The sequence below is a fragment of the Micropterus dolomieu genome, linkage group LG08 (assembly GCF_021292245.1).
Source record: "Micropterus dolomieu isolate WLL.071019.BEF.003 ecotype Adirondacks linkage group LG08, ASM2129224v1, whole genome shotgun sequence".
In the NCBI taxonomy this organism is placed as follows: domain Eukaryota; kingdom Metazoa; phylum Chordata; class Actinopteri; order Centrarchiformes; family Centrarchidae; genus Micropterus; species Micropterus dolomieu.
In genome coordinates, this window is record NC_060157.1 from 7,564,707 (window position 1) to 7,579,897 (window position 15,191).

At 41.1% G+C, this 15,191-nt stretch overlaps 1 protein-coding gene across 3 annotated transcripts in view; it reads right to left on the reverse strand.

The window, feature by feature from the left end:
• The window catches only part of plxna2 (plexin A2), a 192,599-nt gene that overhangs the window by 30,965 nt on the left and 146,443 nt on the right, over nucleotides 1–15,191 (reverse strand). For all 3 annotated transcript variants that reach the window (XM_046055976.1, XM_046055978.1, XM_046055977.1), the window contains 6 exons: nucleotides 12,824–12,960; nucleotides 11,228–11,395; nucleotides 9,791–9,884; nucleotides 2,307–2,546; nucleotides 1,764–1,907; nucleotides 974–1,208 (listed from right to left, as the gene is read on the reverse strand). In XM_046055976.1, coding sequence (XP_045911932.1) covers nucleotides 974–1,208; nucleotides 1,764–1,907; nucleotides 2,307–2,546; nucleotides 9,791–9,884; nucleotides 11,228–11,395; nucleotides 12,824–12,960 — 1,018 coding nt within the window. The remainder of the gene's footprint in view (nucleotides 1–973; nucleotides 1,209–1,763; nucleotides 1,908–2,306; nucleotides 2,547–9,790; nucleotides 9,885–11,227; nucleotides 11,396–12,823; nucleotides 12,961–15,191) is intronic.

The following is a 15,191-nucleotide window of genomic DNA, read 5'->3' on the forward strand; positions in this document are numbered from 1 at the left end:
TTGAACACTCTCAAACATAAATCTCACTTTTGGTATCTCAGTGAATGGCTATAATGACCCCAGTGATGACATCATGGGGCCAACCAGTGTTTATTTGAAAGCATTCATTCAGTGTTGCTCTTGGTGAACTACAGTTTTGGAGTGGTCAGTCTGACGTTATGTATGGTCCTTCCACTGGGTAGAATGTCAGAGGTCAGACAGACTACTGTGCCCTCTCTTAACCATGAGACACAAGGGAGGAGTGTCTTTCAAAGCAGCTGTGTGTCCGATACTCTAGCAGTGACACTGACAACTTGGGATGAAATGCTCAATGGCATTTGTTCTTCAGTTTTGACCAGATTTCTCGCACACAAACACATACACAACTATACACAAGACACACACACACGCGCGCGCGCACACACACACACACAGACACACACACACAGAGCTTAAAACGATAAATGTGGAATTACCTCTCCAGTTAAGTCTGAAATAAAATGTAATAAGCATAATGTGTCTCTTGCTGGGAGGAAGTTGAGGTTACTCTAATGAGAAGATATGCCAGTATGTATCCAGCATGCAAACTAGAAAGCAGTAAGAACTGCAAGGACTCACTACATGACAAGATGGGTCATATTCAGGGCTAACTGATTTAATCTATGTGTTGTGATATATAACCAGGATGACTCACTGACCCAGATTTGGAGACATTTTCACTGCATTATTTAACACACACAGACCATCAGTAATTGACTTACTCTACTATATGCACAAATACATATTTCTGCCTGTTATGTGATTACAGTCTGCACAAGTGAAATGCATTCACCAGCCCCATTCACCTACATGAGTGATAGAGCAGCCTCTGAAATTACTGTCTGTAAATGGGATATTCCAAGCAAAGTAGACTCATAATCACACTCAAGCTACAATCTGTTCTACTCCACAGCATTCAGGATGTAAACACAGACTATATTATTCTAACACTAACCTTCTTTGCACTCTAGGGCAACTCGTGACTCCAGGTTGTCCATTTGCATCTGTAAGCGCTTCAGGGTGAGGTCATTTTCACGTGACTTTCGCTTGTACGCGATGAGGACGAGGATGACAATGATGAGGAGGAGGCCTCCACCAGCTGCAATGCTGACAATGGCCGGAAGGGTCAGCAGGCTGTCAGACATGATGTGGACGGCACCCGGAGAGACGTGGAGACCGCCTACCTGAACCTGTGGAGAGACACAAACACACATAATCACAACAGATCTTAAATCAGTGCAGTTAAGAAATTCCTTAAATAATAAACACAGACATTTCCTAATGTTTCAACAAAATCCAGTCACTGGTCTTGAGATCTATATCACATTATAACTACACACAGCAATGCATAAGCCAAGTTTCAGAAATCCTGCCAAAACATAGGTAAATATTGTCTGCTGAAATTGATACTAAGTGCAAACACACGCGGCCACCTACACGCTGCTGTTGAGAGGGAAATAGTCCGGGGCTTGCACTCAATAAGCGAGCAGGAAACTAAAAATAATTGCAGTGGATACTGGCAGAACCTTTTGACAGTTACAGCACACTCTTGCTGCTCTCCCTTTAACCTCTTTGCTTCAGCTGAATGAACAATGATGAGAGCACGAATAATAGAGTTTAGAGGTCAACTCTTATGAGGAAGAAATCACAAATACAGGGATAGATGGATACAGAGTGGGAGAGAAAGTTTGGAAGATAGACACTAACAATCACACAAACACAGACAGACCATTACCCATACTGACCATGACTTTGTATTGTCCGGTGAGGTTGGGCGGCTCACACAGCAGCTGGCTCTCAGACACAGTTACAGAGCAGGGAGTCTCTCCTATCAGCACGGTGTAGTTCAGCTTCACCCCTCCTGATGCTGGGGGAACCAGGTTTCTGCCCTGTGGGCATGTGGAGATGGACAGCAGGGTGCGAAATTAGGAGAAAACGCGGACACACAAACATATAGCTCAATGAAGATCACACCATTTTAAAACCTGCGAAGCCAGTATGTCCCCTAATTACACTGTAATTTAGATCCCTTGGTTTGGGCACATCTGTGGCCAAATGTGAATACATACTGAGATGAAACAAGGCGATATATTTCACAGTAGCATTAAGTGGGAACAGCTGGCAATCAGGACACAAAAAATTAAATGTATTCCTCAATTAAGTCTTTCAAGTTCCTCAAGAAGATGAGTCGGTGTCTTGCCCAGGGACACTGTCATAAGTATATTGTGGGGGATGAACCTGTAAATGTTCTGTAGATTTGAAAGCATACCAATCTGTATTTCCAGTACCTTGAGAATGATGGGTGAGCCTGGTTTTTGCTCCAGGACACCACTGTTGCTGAGGGGCTCAAAGTAAGGGTTTGGGTAGTAGAGGAGATTGGTGTTGTTGTAGACGAGCAGTGCCGCAACGTTGTTGAAGATGAACCCAAACTCATCCGCATGCTTTACTGTATCCAAACCTGGATGGTACTCTGCCATCAGGGAGGGAGCGAAGCAGTTCATACTAGTGGTGTTCAATACTTTACACACCTAGGGAGGATGAACAATGACAGGAGAAAAAATGTGTTAGGGAGAAAATCCACTTTTTGAGGTTCTATTGGGGGTGTGTTACAGTCAAACAGTCTACACATCATGCTATGGTAAGCTGAGCTCCCTGAAATGAAACAAGAAATGTGATTCTGTCATCCAGGATAAACACAGACAGTTCAGCACAGCTAAAATGTTTGGTTTTCTTTTTCTTTGGCTCCCAAATAAAACAAGTTTCAAGCTGGTCTGTTGTAAACCCTTCTGTTGGTTAGAACCTAAAAGTGTGATCTTAACTGAAACACACTGGTATCAACATGAACCCTACAGCGGCGTAATTATTGGCATATAAAATCCTAATTCTTTTTAGAGAAAAGGATTTATTGTCTGTCATTAAATACATCTTTATTGGAGAGGAAGCCTCCATAAAATTGAAAATAAATTGCTGCTACTGCGTCATTGAAAAACACTGGAGGACAACAACCACAAAGGAAGGAGGCATTGCTTCTCTGTCTCCTCAGGTAGAGGTTGAGCTATGGCTCTTTTATTACTTCTCTCCAGTTTTCCCAGATGAGAGACCTGTCTTCCATCCATCCTCCCTGGCTCAGCTCTAGAGGGAAGGGGAGAGAGAATTGATTGCTGCACAGCACTCTGCTCAGTGAGGTTTTTATCTCCTTTCACTCCCTCCCAGCTCTCTCTCTGGGGAAGAAACTTAATTAGAGGTAAATATCATCAAAGTTGATGAACGTTAGTGACTACCATGCCTCCTACCTGTTGTCTGCTGCTCAGGAGCAAGCAAGGGAGATCGATGCAAACTCATTCTGTGTAGGCTACACCAATTATATTTTTCCACCATGGTGTAAGGCAAGTTGAGGGAGTGTGGCCGTCGAAGTGGAAGGAGAGACTGGTTTCCTTATTCACTTTGCTCTTGGATATAGACTATAGAGTGTTTGTGTGAATTTACCATGTAGAGCGTTGTAAAGATCTAAATAAACAAAAAAATTTGATTCAAGAACTTGGTTATACTGTATGTGTGATGGTAGGCTGCAAGTAATGCTTATTTTAATAATCAGTTCATCAGTTGACTATTACCAGTGCTATTATGTTCGCAGTTAATTAAATAATGGTTTGGCCTATTAAGTCAAGAAACTAAACTAAAGATGTGCTACAATTTCCTAAAGCCAAAGGTGACATCTTCCAAGGTCTTGTTTTGTCAGACCCACTGTCCAAACCCCAAAGATATTCAGTTTACATAAAATACAGAAAAGCAACATTTTGAGCAGCTTAAACAAAACAATGTTTGATATTTTTGTATGACAATTACATAAACAATTATTGGATTCAACCTAAATAGTTGGTGATTAGTTTTCTGTCAGTAGACTAAACAATAAATTGAGGAAACGCTTCAGCTCGATATAAATTATCAGCAGATTGGAAGTTTTTGCTAAATCCGGGCTTATGGCTGAAAGAAACACGATTCCAACATTGTCACCACAACGTATAGGAGGAATACAACTACCAGCTGTACTAAAAGGCCTGAATGTTCTGTAGTAGCTTTCCCTGGTGTTGTGACATTTTTCTTTAGAATTCCCACTTTACAAGCTACAGTAGCAGCGCATGACAAGAGCGAGAAGATAAGCCCTTTTTAAAAATAGATAGCACAACCAGATAGGACTCCTGACATACTTTCACCAAGTTTAGGTTCTGTGAATGCATGGGCGTCACTTCACTGTAAGCCAGAAGTAACTAATGGAATATGAACAGCGTTGTTTTAAAAATTAAATATGCATATCTAAAAGCCATACATACACACTCACAACAAAATAACTAGTAAAACAAGTGTGATAACATTGTTGGTCACAGTATAACACTGACTCAGTGCTTTGTAGAAAAGATTGAATTATTAATAATGAGTTAATAATGTGTTTTGTTTCCCATAATGCATATACAGCATTTAGGAATGTAACATTTCTTTTACCCACTCATATGTTGTCCTGATCAGTGTCTGGGAATTAAATAGTTTAATGGAAGAGTTCAAGTTAAGTTTGATACGGCTTGCTTTCTTACCGTTGGCATGGTGACATGTTATATAGACAGGCCCAGATGCTCCGGCAGCAACCTCGTGACTGTCACGTTGGAATAGCGAGACATTTGCAAGTCAACTACAGATTTGACTACCATCTGCTCTGCTGGAGATGGATACTGTGGGGGTATTTTCTACAGTGTCCTCCCTTTCTCTCCTCTTATTCTCTCTTTTTTCTTAAATAAATCCTTTCCTTCGCTGAATCCTGTCAGGATAGAAAATGGCTGCTATAATGTAGGATGTTTTTCAGACTATATGGCAGTGAGTGTGACGTATGTAAATCCAAAGCGAAGAGCGAGTAAATTCTGATGGGTAAATGGGGCATTGTGGGATTTGATAAAGAAAATGGGGTATTTGGGTTCCTCTGTGGGTGGGGCAATAAATATCTGTATTTCAAAGCACCATAACACATTTGGATGACTTCTGCCTTTCAATAGATAGATATAATGAAGTAGTTTTTATTAATTTACAGTGCTTTATGTTTACACTACAATGGGATTTATAAGGATTTCTAAATACTAAATAATAAGATTACCACTCCATCTACTTCTCAGTAGAATGCTGCAATATACAGTCATAACATTACACTGTTTAGATTCCAAACAACATGTTTTCTAGCTCTAGCAAATCACATTAAAAACAGTATATAACAATAGCACATATACTCCTTTAGGCCATGTGGAGAAAGAAGCTACACATTGTTCAGCATTGATAAAGTGAATTGAGGTCAACAAATAGAGAAAATAATTGGAATCTTGGCCTCATCTGTCTTCCTTCTCTAGTGTTGGATGGAGCCAGGGTGTTTTAAGGCAGTAACACTCCAACCCCTCTGGCTGAATACATTACCATGATCTACTGTGCTGCAACAACCCACTCAACAATTCAAAGGTCTCTGGCCACGGTAGTAGTGAGAGAGACAGAGGGAGAGAGTGAGAGAGGAAGAAGGGATAAGATGCACTGGCTATGGAGATGTGCGTAGGAGAAATGTGAGGGATCACAGAGTCAAAGGTCATCTGGAGGCTAACATTCAATAGCTAGTCACTGGCTGTTCTGCTGTTCCTGTACTTTGTTACTCCTACACTGTGTCTATTTTCCTGCCTGCCTGCCTGCTGTTCCAACCAACTGCTAATACAGTACTGGCATTAGTTCTAACTTCAGCTCTGATCCGTCCAACCGTATTAAAGCTACTGCAAAGCCAGAGCCAGTAGTTTTATTTTCCTCTAAGATGCATGCCACGCTGGAACTGAAAAATCATTTGCTGGTCTTGTGATGAGGGTGTGACTAATTTCAGACATCCTCTGTAAGCACAGCTTCATGCATTAACAAGTGGCTTTTCTTCTTTTAAAGTCAACATCAAAGCTATGCAACAGAGGAAAGTCAAAGAGGAAACAGTGGAAGCCCTCTAGACTGTGGACACTCAAGATGCCATGCAGAGTCATGAACCACTTGCAATGCTGATATTGTTGATAGAGATGCATGGCATTGTAAGACACATACATACAATACAGAATACAAAATCATTCTGAAAATGTAAACTGCAAGTTCTGAATGTCATTTCTTGGCGCCTCTAGGGCTCAGTATATCAGTCCAATCAGCCTGATTGGCCTAGACATGATAGGAGTCTGACACACCCATGCTGAACACATCCTATGATTAGTAGCAGCTGCAGATGCACCTGATGTGCCAAGCCTGACACTCAGTCCAGGCATCTTAAGTGTCACAAATATGGTAGATGAAATCATTCTGGGGCAGGGAAATGTTCTAGAGCTAGAAAATAACCCTTTTAGCTTTAATCAAGATTATGATAAATGTTTCAGTTGTGAATCCGGTGACAGATACAGAGCATTTCACAAAGAAAACTGTCCTTTTTTTCTCTCCCAGTTTCTTTGTGAATCTGTACAGGTGACACAAGGGATGAAGAGATGAGAAGCAATTTAGTGGGAGAAAGGTGATAATTTGAAGGCTGGCTGACAGACAGCAACTTTTATTGCTATAGGCTGCTCTGCTGTTTTCCTTCCTCCAGTGAAAAAAGGGAAAAGGGGTGGGGGGTTGGGGGAATGAAGGATGGGTAATTGTAACCATAGCATTTAATAGAAATTCATTCTCTCTGGCTGTGGGGCCAAGACAGTGACAAAGGCTTCTTTTGCAAAGCTCTAGGTGGGGAGTTGGAAGATGTGAGGCAGGGTAGAGATGAACAACTCTCTTTCAAAGCCTCAGTTTCTGACAAATCAGACAGAACAGCACCCACACATGAGCCAAATCCCATTTCGCCACATTTCCAGGAGTATCTCATCAAGTGTTTTTTCTTTTTTCTTCTTTAAACATAAAACAGCAAAGATCTGTCTTTTACTTGTAATTACCAGGGTTTCATAACTCACAAAGGTCTTTTAGGGAAACTGTGTCCTTACGTGAGGAAACATTTTAGCACAAAAAGCCCAGGGCAGAGTTATGATTTTTAGTAAAGGAACATTCACTAAGCAAGTCAGACACTTAAGGCCAATTTTAGACTACTAATGTCAGGGATGGGAAGTTGCAATTGCAGAAGGGGGAGAAGGCATGTTGGGACAAATCTGTGTATAAGTCTACAAGTGAGACATGGCACTAAGGATGTTTTTGTGCATGCATGCATGCATGTGTCCTAACTTGTCCTGGCATTCTATAAATGAGACGTGAAATGTACATTGCTATATACAGTATAGTATACAAGGTTGTAATCTGAGGCCGTTTACAGTATGTGCCAACATGTGTTTCTCAGTTTTCTATGGTACTTGTACGTAGCAAGGAAATGAGTGCGTATGTGCAGCGGGAATTTGTCATGTCGCCTGATGTATCTTTGCAAAATAGAGCCCTTACCATAAATTAAAGCAATGGTTCACAGTTGGAGGTCACGGGCCCCACATGGGATCGGTGATTAGATAAATGTAAGTGGTGATTACCATCTCATGATGTTAGAATTAAGAAAATCTAAATTCTGCTACACAGAAATATGTTTATTTTTACTTTTCTCAAATCTTAGTTTTATTTTGTATTACTAAATATATATTATACCGGTAGTCATATAATACTTAATACAGTTTTATATAATGGGCCATTGTAGGTAATGGGGTGGGGGGGTGGAGGGTAATATTTAGAGAAGAAACATAGAATTTCAGAGAGTGAAGTTAAAAATTTACGAGAAAAAAAGTCATACATTTGTGAGAACAAACTAAAATTATCTTAGTATAAAGTCAAATTTACGATAAAAAACTTTATTAAAGGCACTATACTCTATTAAAAGCAGAGTATTTAGATGCTGATAACAACAGCCGTCACATATAAGCTACTTTCACCAACCAGTATTTATGAGATACTTCCTTCTGTTCAAAGACCAAAGGCATAAACAATTGGGGAAGAACTGCACATTTTAAATGACTAAAGATGTGCCACATGCTTTCAAGTGGCTTTGTTACAATCCCTCTTATCTGTCTGAAAGCTCCACCTTGTCTCTTATGTCTGCACTGATTCTTGTCTTGTATTATTAACAGTGCTTGAAGTGGGCTGGTACTCACCGGTAGGCAGTACTGGCACTTCTACATTTTACACTTTGGCGTACCATGACTTTTTCTGGCACACCGGCACTTCTCACAATCTACCGATACCGGTAGATCTACTGGTAGCAGAGCCTTAATAGCTTTAAGTTGATGTGCTAGCTGGGCAGCACATCTCTTGGTTTGTTGGTGTGATGGCACTTCTCATCGGTGCTCATAATTTTAAAATAGGACAATGGTTATTTGTCTCTCAGTCAAGGTTTGCCAGGTAAAGCAACAGTGTACAATGAACACACCACTGCTGATGTCATTTGGTACCATGTTGGTTTAGATCGTTTCCACATGCAGCGCACCTGCTACTGTGAAAATGGAATCACTGGTGGAAAAATCCAAAAGACAAGTTCTGTGTCTTTTTTGAGACTTTAGAAAACATACTGCTGATGGAGAGAGACATACATGGAGAGAGAAAACACAAAGAGTGTTTGCAGTAACAGACCAGAGGTGTAGGTGTGTGCGTGAGTGAGTGTGGGGAAAAGAGAACTGAAGGGAAAAGCAAGGCGAGCAGATTCAAGTAGTGAGTAAACACCAAAACACTAAAATAAGGTGGAGAATGAAGTACAATTAAAATGGTAAAATATGAAATAATTTACCAGAATTAGAATATAATACTTAATCATTTGCTGATACCGGCCGTTACACACGCCAACATGTGATAAAGGGGAGCACTTGTGTTTTTTCTACTTCAAACATTGATTAGGGCATGTTTTTGCGTTGTGTTAGTACTGTGTGTGTGAACAGAGAACAGCACTGGGCATATAGCTCCATTTTTTTGCCTGTTCTCCTTCCCAACCCCTCTCACTCTCGATCCTTCGTACTCCCCTTTAGTCCACTCATCTGCCCTCCCTACCTTTCCCCAGACCATGGAGAGGAAATCCCATCCTCTTAATTAAACAAGGAGCCCTAGGACAGGGGCTCAAATGTAATTTGTAACGATTTTCCTCAGCCAAGACTTTGATTATACAAGGGCTCTTTATGCTGACTAAAGACTTCTGACCACAGTTAATCTTCCATAGAAACCCATTAGGAGTCGCCTTGCCCCTGATGCACACCTCCAACATTCCCCTGCTGACCCACCCACACCCCTTCTCTCAAACTCTACTGTCCCCCCAGCCAGCTCTATTGCAGCAAAGTGTCTGTATATAGTTTAAAAACCTTCCTTTTCTTCAAACAAGTGAAAATGTTCAGGATGACTAGTAGTGACATTAAAACACAACAGACTTAGCAGGTGGTGGCTGGGATGTGGAGCTGAGATTCAGCCTCAAGAAAAGTTAGGGTAAACTCTTAATTAAATACTGCATGCAGACCACTCTCACTGCCAGCTGCATATTTCAGATGTTTGCTGGAGTGCTTGAGACGATTTGGTTCAAGCGTAAGTTAGGGAAGCGTAGAAAGCTGGAGGGTCTGTTAGGAGAGATAGTACTTTTTACCCAAGCTAAACATCACTTAGCTTGCTTGTATAACAGTATTTGGTGAGTCAAGCAAGACCAAGTTAGCGTATATTTTCATGTGTATGAATTACATGTATTCAGGGAGTACATACTGTACTAGCTATATGGTTAAGACTATATAGTGGTTCTTACGTTGACAGACTCTCGACCAGCGTATTTGACTCGTATCCTGGGCTCCTGAACCACATCCAGATTGGTCCCTGTCACCATCAGGGGGGTGTGGCCACTGAGGGAAAAAATAGATGCAATTTATTTCACAGATTTAAATAATCATGTTTGTCAAATGCCTTCTTCTTTCTTTGTCTAATCTTTTTAATATTCAAGAGTCAGGAAAGGAAGAAAGTAATAGATGGGGGAGTACATTTTCAAATCAAAGTAAATTTTAGACTCAACTTTTTAACGCTGATGTACCTCTTCAGAATATTCACTATCAGTTGAAAATGAGCATATCAAACCAGATTTTATCCCCATTTTCTATTGGGAGATAATAGCCATTGGAGTGGAGGATGATTAGAAATGCTTTTAAACTGACTTCGCTGGCTACAATCAAATGGATTTGGGATCTGGGTTTGAAAATCCATGGCAGCTCAAGCATATGAGTATGCAGTGGTGGTCCTGGGCTTCATAATCAGCACAAACAAAGCACACAAAAACGAAGCAGGGGGGAAACTTCCGGATGCGTGGCTCTCCCTGAAGCTGTTTGAGTTGTTGTTTTTATTGTTAGGTCCATCAATGTGGAGTGCTGAATAAAGATGCCAGATAGGAGTTGTTGCAATAATAAGTTGTTGCAAATTGGGCTCTGAGTTCACTGAAACACTGTGGACAACGAGTTGACCTTGAGCTGGCTCATTAAATTATATACTCAGCTACTGTGGAGATAAGGCTAACACACTAGCCGTTCCTGCTGTCTCTGCATCTAAATAAACTCTATCTATCTATCTATCTATCTATCTATCTATCCCCTCTTACATACATAAGAATGGAAAAAGCAAACAAAAGCAAAGAAAGATGACCAATATGATGTCCTTCCCTATCCCTAACTCTCTTCATTTCCCCCCTCTTTTCACTCCGTGCCATCACACTTCTGCTGCAATGTCCCCTTCACTCTGTCTCTAAGCCCAAGCCATCTGCTGTGGACTCACACCTCTGATAGCACATTGTTCTGCAAAGCCTCTATTTCATCTTCATCCCTCTCTTTCTTTTAATTAGTAGTGTATGGTGTATGTGTATCTATCTGCCAAAGACGCTCAACAGATGGATCAACACTGAATTCGATAGGAGAATCTCAGTATTAACAGTGCCCATCCTCTCCAATCTGGGAGCTGTGGCACTTCTATCAGATCCAGACTAATTGGAAGAGAACCAAACAGTAATTGAAAGTGCAATATTGACTCGTATCTGCTTATTGCCACTGGTCTGGGCTGGTGGGCTGCATGAAATCCTTAGACTAGGTGACAGAAACACATGATTGGTTGGTGTGGATGTGGATAAAATAACATCTCACATGTACAGTCCGTGGAGTGTATATGGTGTAATACGCATCCTGTAATACAAATGTTATGACTTTACCTTGCAATGCTCCAGTCTGGTTCAATCCGTTGGACAGTGGGATCTTCTATGTACTCAAAGATGAGGCTCTCCCTGATTTGGGCATGGTCCACGCTCACGCTGATCTGCACTGTGCTGACCCCAGACGGGGAGGGGGCAGAGTAGCACACTATCTCCGTCATGGTTCGTCTACAAGTGAAGCATGATAGGAATCATTTAAATCTGTATTAAACAGAGCAATAGGCAGAAGGAGAATTGAGGGGGTATGAGGGGGGCTTCCATCCCCTTTGTTAGTAAAATTACCAAAATGCCACGCCCTTGTTAAGCCGTCTTACCCCATCTGAACAAAATGAACCGAGTCTGAAAATGAACATCTCACCTAATAGGAATAGATGTCTGTATGAAAAGCTACATATGAGTGCAGAAATAATCTGCAAACTAAAGATACCCTTTATGCAGATTTAATTATTTTACTGTATATTCTGAACATAGGGTTTCTATTTAAAAATCACCACCTACAACAACAGGAACTATTATGTACACATTAGAAAACGCCACAAACCTTCCATTCCAAGGTAAAAAATAAATAGCACTAATTACTGCATGGGAGGAATTTGTAATACAAACCCTTAAACAAGAAAACATTTCGCATACTTGAGATCTCTATGATCCAGCCACCAATACACAGACGTGCAAATGGCCCAATGCACATAGAAGTCTAGAAAGTCAGAAAGTAGAAGGAGGGTGTGTGGGAGCAACTAAGAAAGGGAAGTAGGGATGGGTGAATTGAGATGGAAGGAGACGGTGAGAGACAAGAGCATTAAAAAAACAGGGGAGTGAGAACGGATGAACAAATTTATAGAAAGGCACACTAAGAAGTGGGTGGATGAAAAAGAAGACAGATCTATAGGAGCACCAGGTTTTCTGGAAGCTATTATTGCAGAATTTGATGCAGTAGGTCATCAAAACCTTATTAAGATTTACATAAGTTTCTGACAGAGGGAGAGAGAGAGGCTTTCCCCTGGGGGATTTCTCAGTAATATCAAGTGAAAAAAAATACAACAAAGCCATGAAATATAGCAGCTTATTTAATAGGAATAATCCGCATCATCTTGGGAACAAGAGCTCTTATTTTTTGTCTTTCTTCATTTGCTCACAGCATGCCATATATCTAACATTTTCTGACAGTGATGTATGTAGCTGCTCAAAAAAGTTAAAGAAACACTGAGACTCAAAAAAATGGAATACTATATGTATATATTGCAGTAAAGACACATGTAGGTTTTTCAGATGAAAATGCAAATCCAAAAAAAAACACTTTCATAGATAACAAGTGCAAGCACGACAGAAAACAAATACAAAGACAAATGGTCTATAAATGCTCCTGTAGCTTTTTCTGTTTTAGTTTGAATATTTTTTCTTAATCACAGTAGGTGACAATTGTCAACACTGACAGTGAGTGGATAAATTTAACTTCCTAAAATCCACATTATAATGCAAAGTTGAACCTGTAAACTGTGAAATTCAAATTTGTGTATTTCAATTTTAGCAAATTCAACTTTATAGGCTACCAATAGCATGTTTATGGTATAAATGGATGCAGGAGGAAAGTCTCACCCAAAGAACTCGCATGTCTGGTTTCCAAACTGAACATTGACACTGCTGCCGGCGCCAAGGTTTTCTCCCATTATGGTTACTTTTGTTCCCCCAGACTCTGGACCTCTGCTAGGAGACAGACCTGTGACTGTGGGAGTCTACAAACCAGAGAGATGGAGAGAAAGAGTTGAGAGAGACTGTGAGAACAAGTTAAAGGAAGAGAGGGAAGGAGCAAAAGAAAGGACAAACAAGGAGACAGACTAAAAGATGCTATTTTCTAAGGTAAAAACAGCAGCATCTCTGTGGTACCTCTTGAAACCTTCATGTACTATCACAGATCCCCAGCAAATTACAGTTATTCATATTACCAGGCCTATGGCAGTGGAGTGAAGTGCTGGTGGGAGAAAAGAGGTTAAAACCAGGAGCTCTCAGAGTCCCTGAGAGATCCGCCTCCTGTGTGTCGTGCATTGCTGGGTTGTGTCTGAGTGAAGCTTTTTAAAGACAGTCTGAAAATAACTAGTGTTTACAGCTGCAGGCAGCTAGCCCACCATCACACAGACAGATGGAGAAATATCCAAACAGACAGCTCATCATAGAGAGAAAGACACATGGAGCAGCACACAGATACACAGGCACAAACATGTACACAGACAAGCACACACAATGCATTCTGCATTTACGCTGCCCCTTTGCCAAGTGCTCAAGTATTGCTGGCTAAAAAAAGACGGTCACACAGGGAGTATGTCTTGTTGGGAGAATTGCAGAACGCTTCTGCTGTGATGGTGTATTCTTTTTTTTAAGGTGGCCTGCAATACAAGGGAATTGCAAGTGGTGCCAATTGGATGCTCTGAGAAGTATTCTTTGAGGAATTCCATTGCTTCCCAGAATAGCAGCTGTAACACTGGTGGGAAAAAGTAGCCAAGGATTTACTACAGAGCCAAGAGCATCACACTGACAAAACTCAGCTAAGTGTGACTTCCAGGATACAGGCTAAAGCAGGTACTCTGAAAACAACAGTAGTAATTAGTGGCTGCTGTTAATTGTTAAGGGAGCGCTAATGGTGAAGGTGTGAGAGAGCGCAAATAGAAAAGTAGACTATCTGTTAGCTGCAGGCTGGGCAGACAGCAAATGACAGAGACAGGGAAATGTGTGCGTGAACGTGTGAGAATGGGGAGTAGATAATGTTTTGTGGAGTGATGCTTTCCATTTCAGCAAGTGTGTTTAGTTATTAGTTATTTCTTTCTTTCTCTCCCTCTCTCTTATGACCCTCCCTAACCATATTTGATCTATTATTTCCGAACTATTGCTCACATTATTTTAACAATACCTAAAACACTGCCAGAGCTCTTAATTATACAAAAACACAAATACCTCAAAGAAATCTTCCAATCCGTTATTCTTCTTTTAAGCAATGCTTAACTTAATGCAGCTTAGATAGTGGGTTGTAAAGAATACATGGATTTTCAAAATAGAATAGTACACAAGGCTATATTAATTTAACTTCATCTCAATAAAAGCAAACAGCATCTACAACCAGAGAGATGCAGAGATCATTAATGAAAACCTTGTGCTGTTAATGGAAGAATGTTATTTCCAAATTAACAGGCAAGAATACCCAGAGCTGCTTGATAACACTATCAGAAGGCACACAAACTTGCCTGTGTGGCATATAAATGATTAACATCCCTTTTGAGTGCATGCAGCCTGTTGCAGTTGCTCCGTCGTTCGTGGTCTTCTTTTCTAACTTTTAACTTTCTTTTTTATATCTCAAGTGTGTGATTTTTGGTCTATACGTAATTTAAACTAGACTCTCTCTAATCATGCAAGTTGAGAGAGTTTTGGTAAGCCACGGCACCGTTGCGCAGCAACTTCATGGCCGCTTTGTTTACACCCAGGACCAGCTGATCGCGATGAAGCTGACTGGGGTGCCCAGGCCCACAGACATCCCCACCGAGATCTGGAAGAGGACACACAGAGGTTTCAGAGGAGGAACGAAACGGCATGGAAAGAGAGAGGGGTCCAGACAACAGAGACTTAGGAGAAGGAGATTTAAGCCGTGTCTCCCCTCTCTCATCATGGGCAATGTGAGGTCACTGGCTAATAAGATGAACGAGCTAACAGCGTTAGCCCGGAGTCAGAGGGAGTTCCGGGAGTGTAGTTTAATATGCTTCACGGAGACTTGGCTACACTCGGATATTCCTGACCACAACGTCTCCATCGACGGCTTTCAGACTTTTCAGGCCGACAGAGACTGCACCGAGAGCGGTAAGCGTAAAGGCGGGGGGCTTGCTGTTATAGTTAACAATGTTAACAACAGATGGTGTAATCCCGGTCACATTACGGTGAAACAGAGTATCTGTAGCCCGGACACTGAACTGCTTGCTGTGGG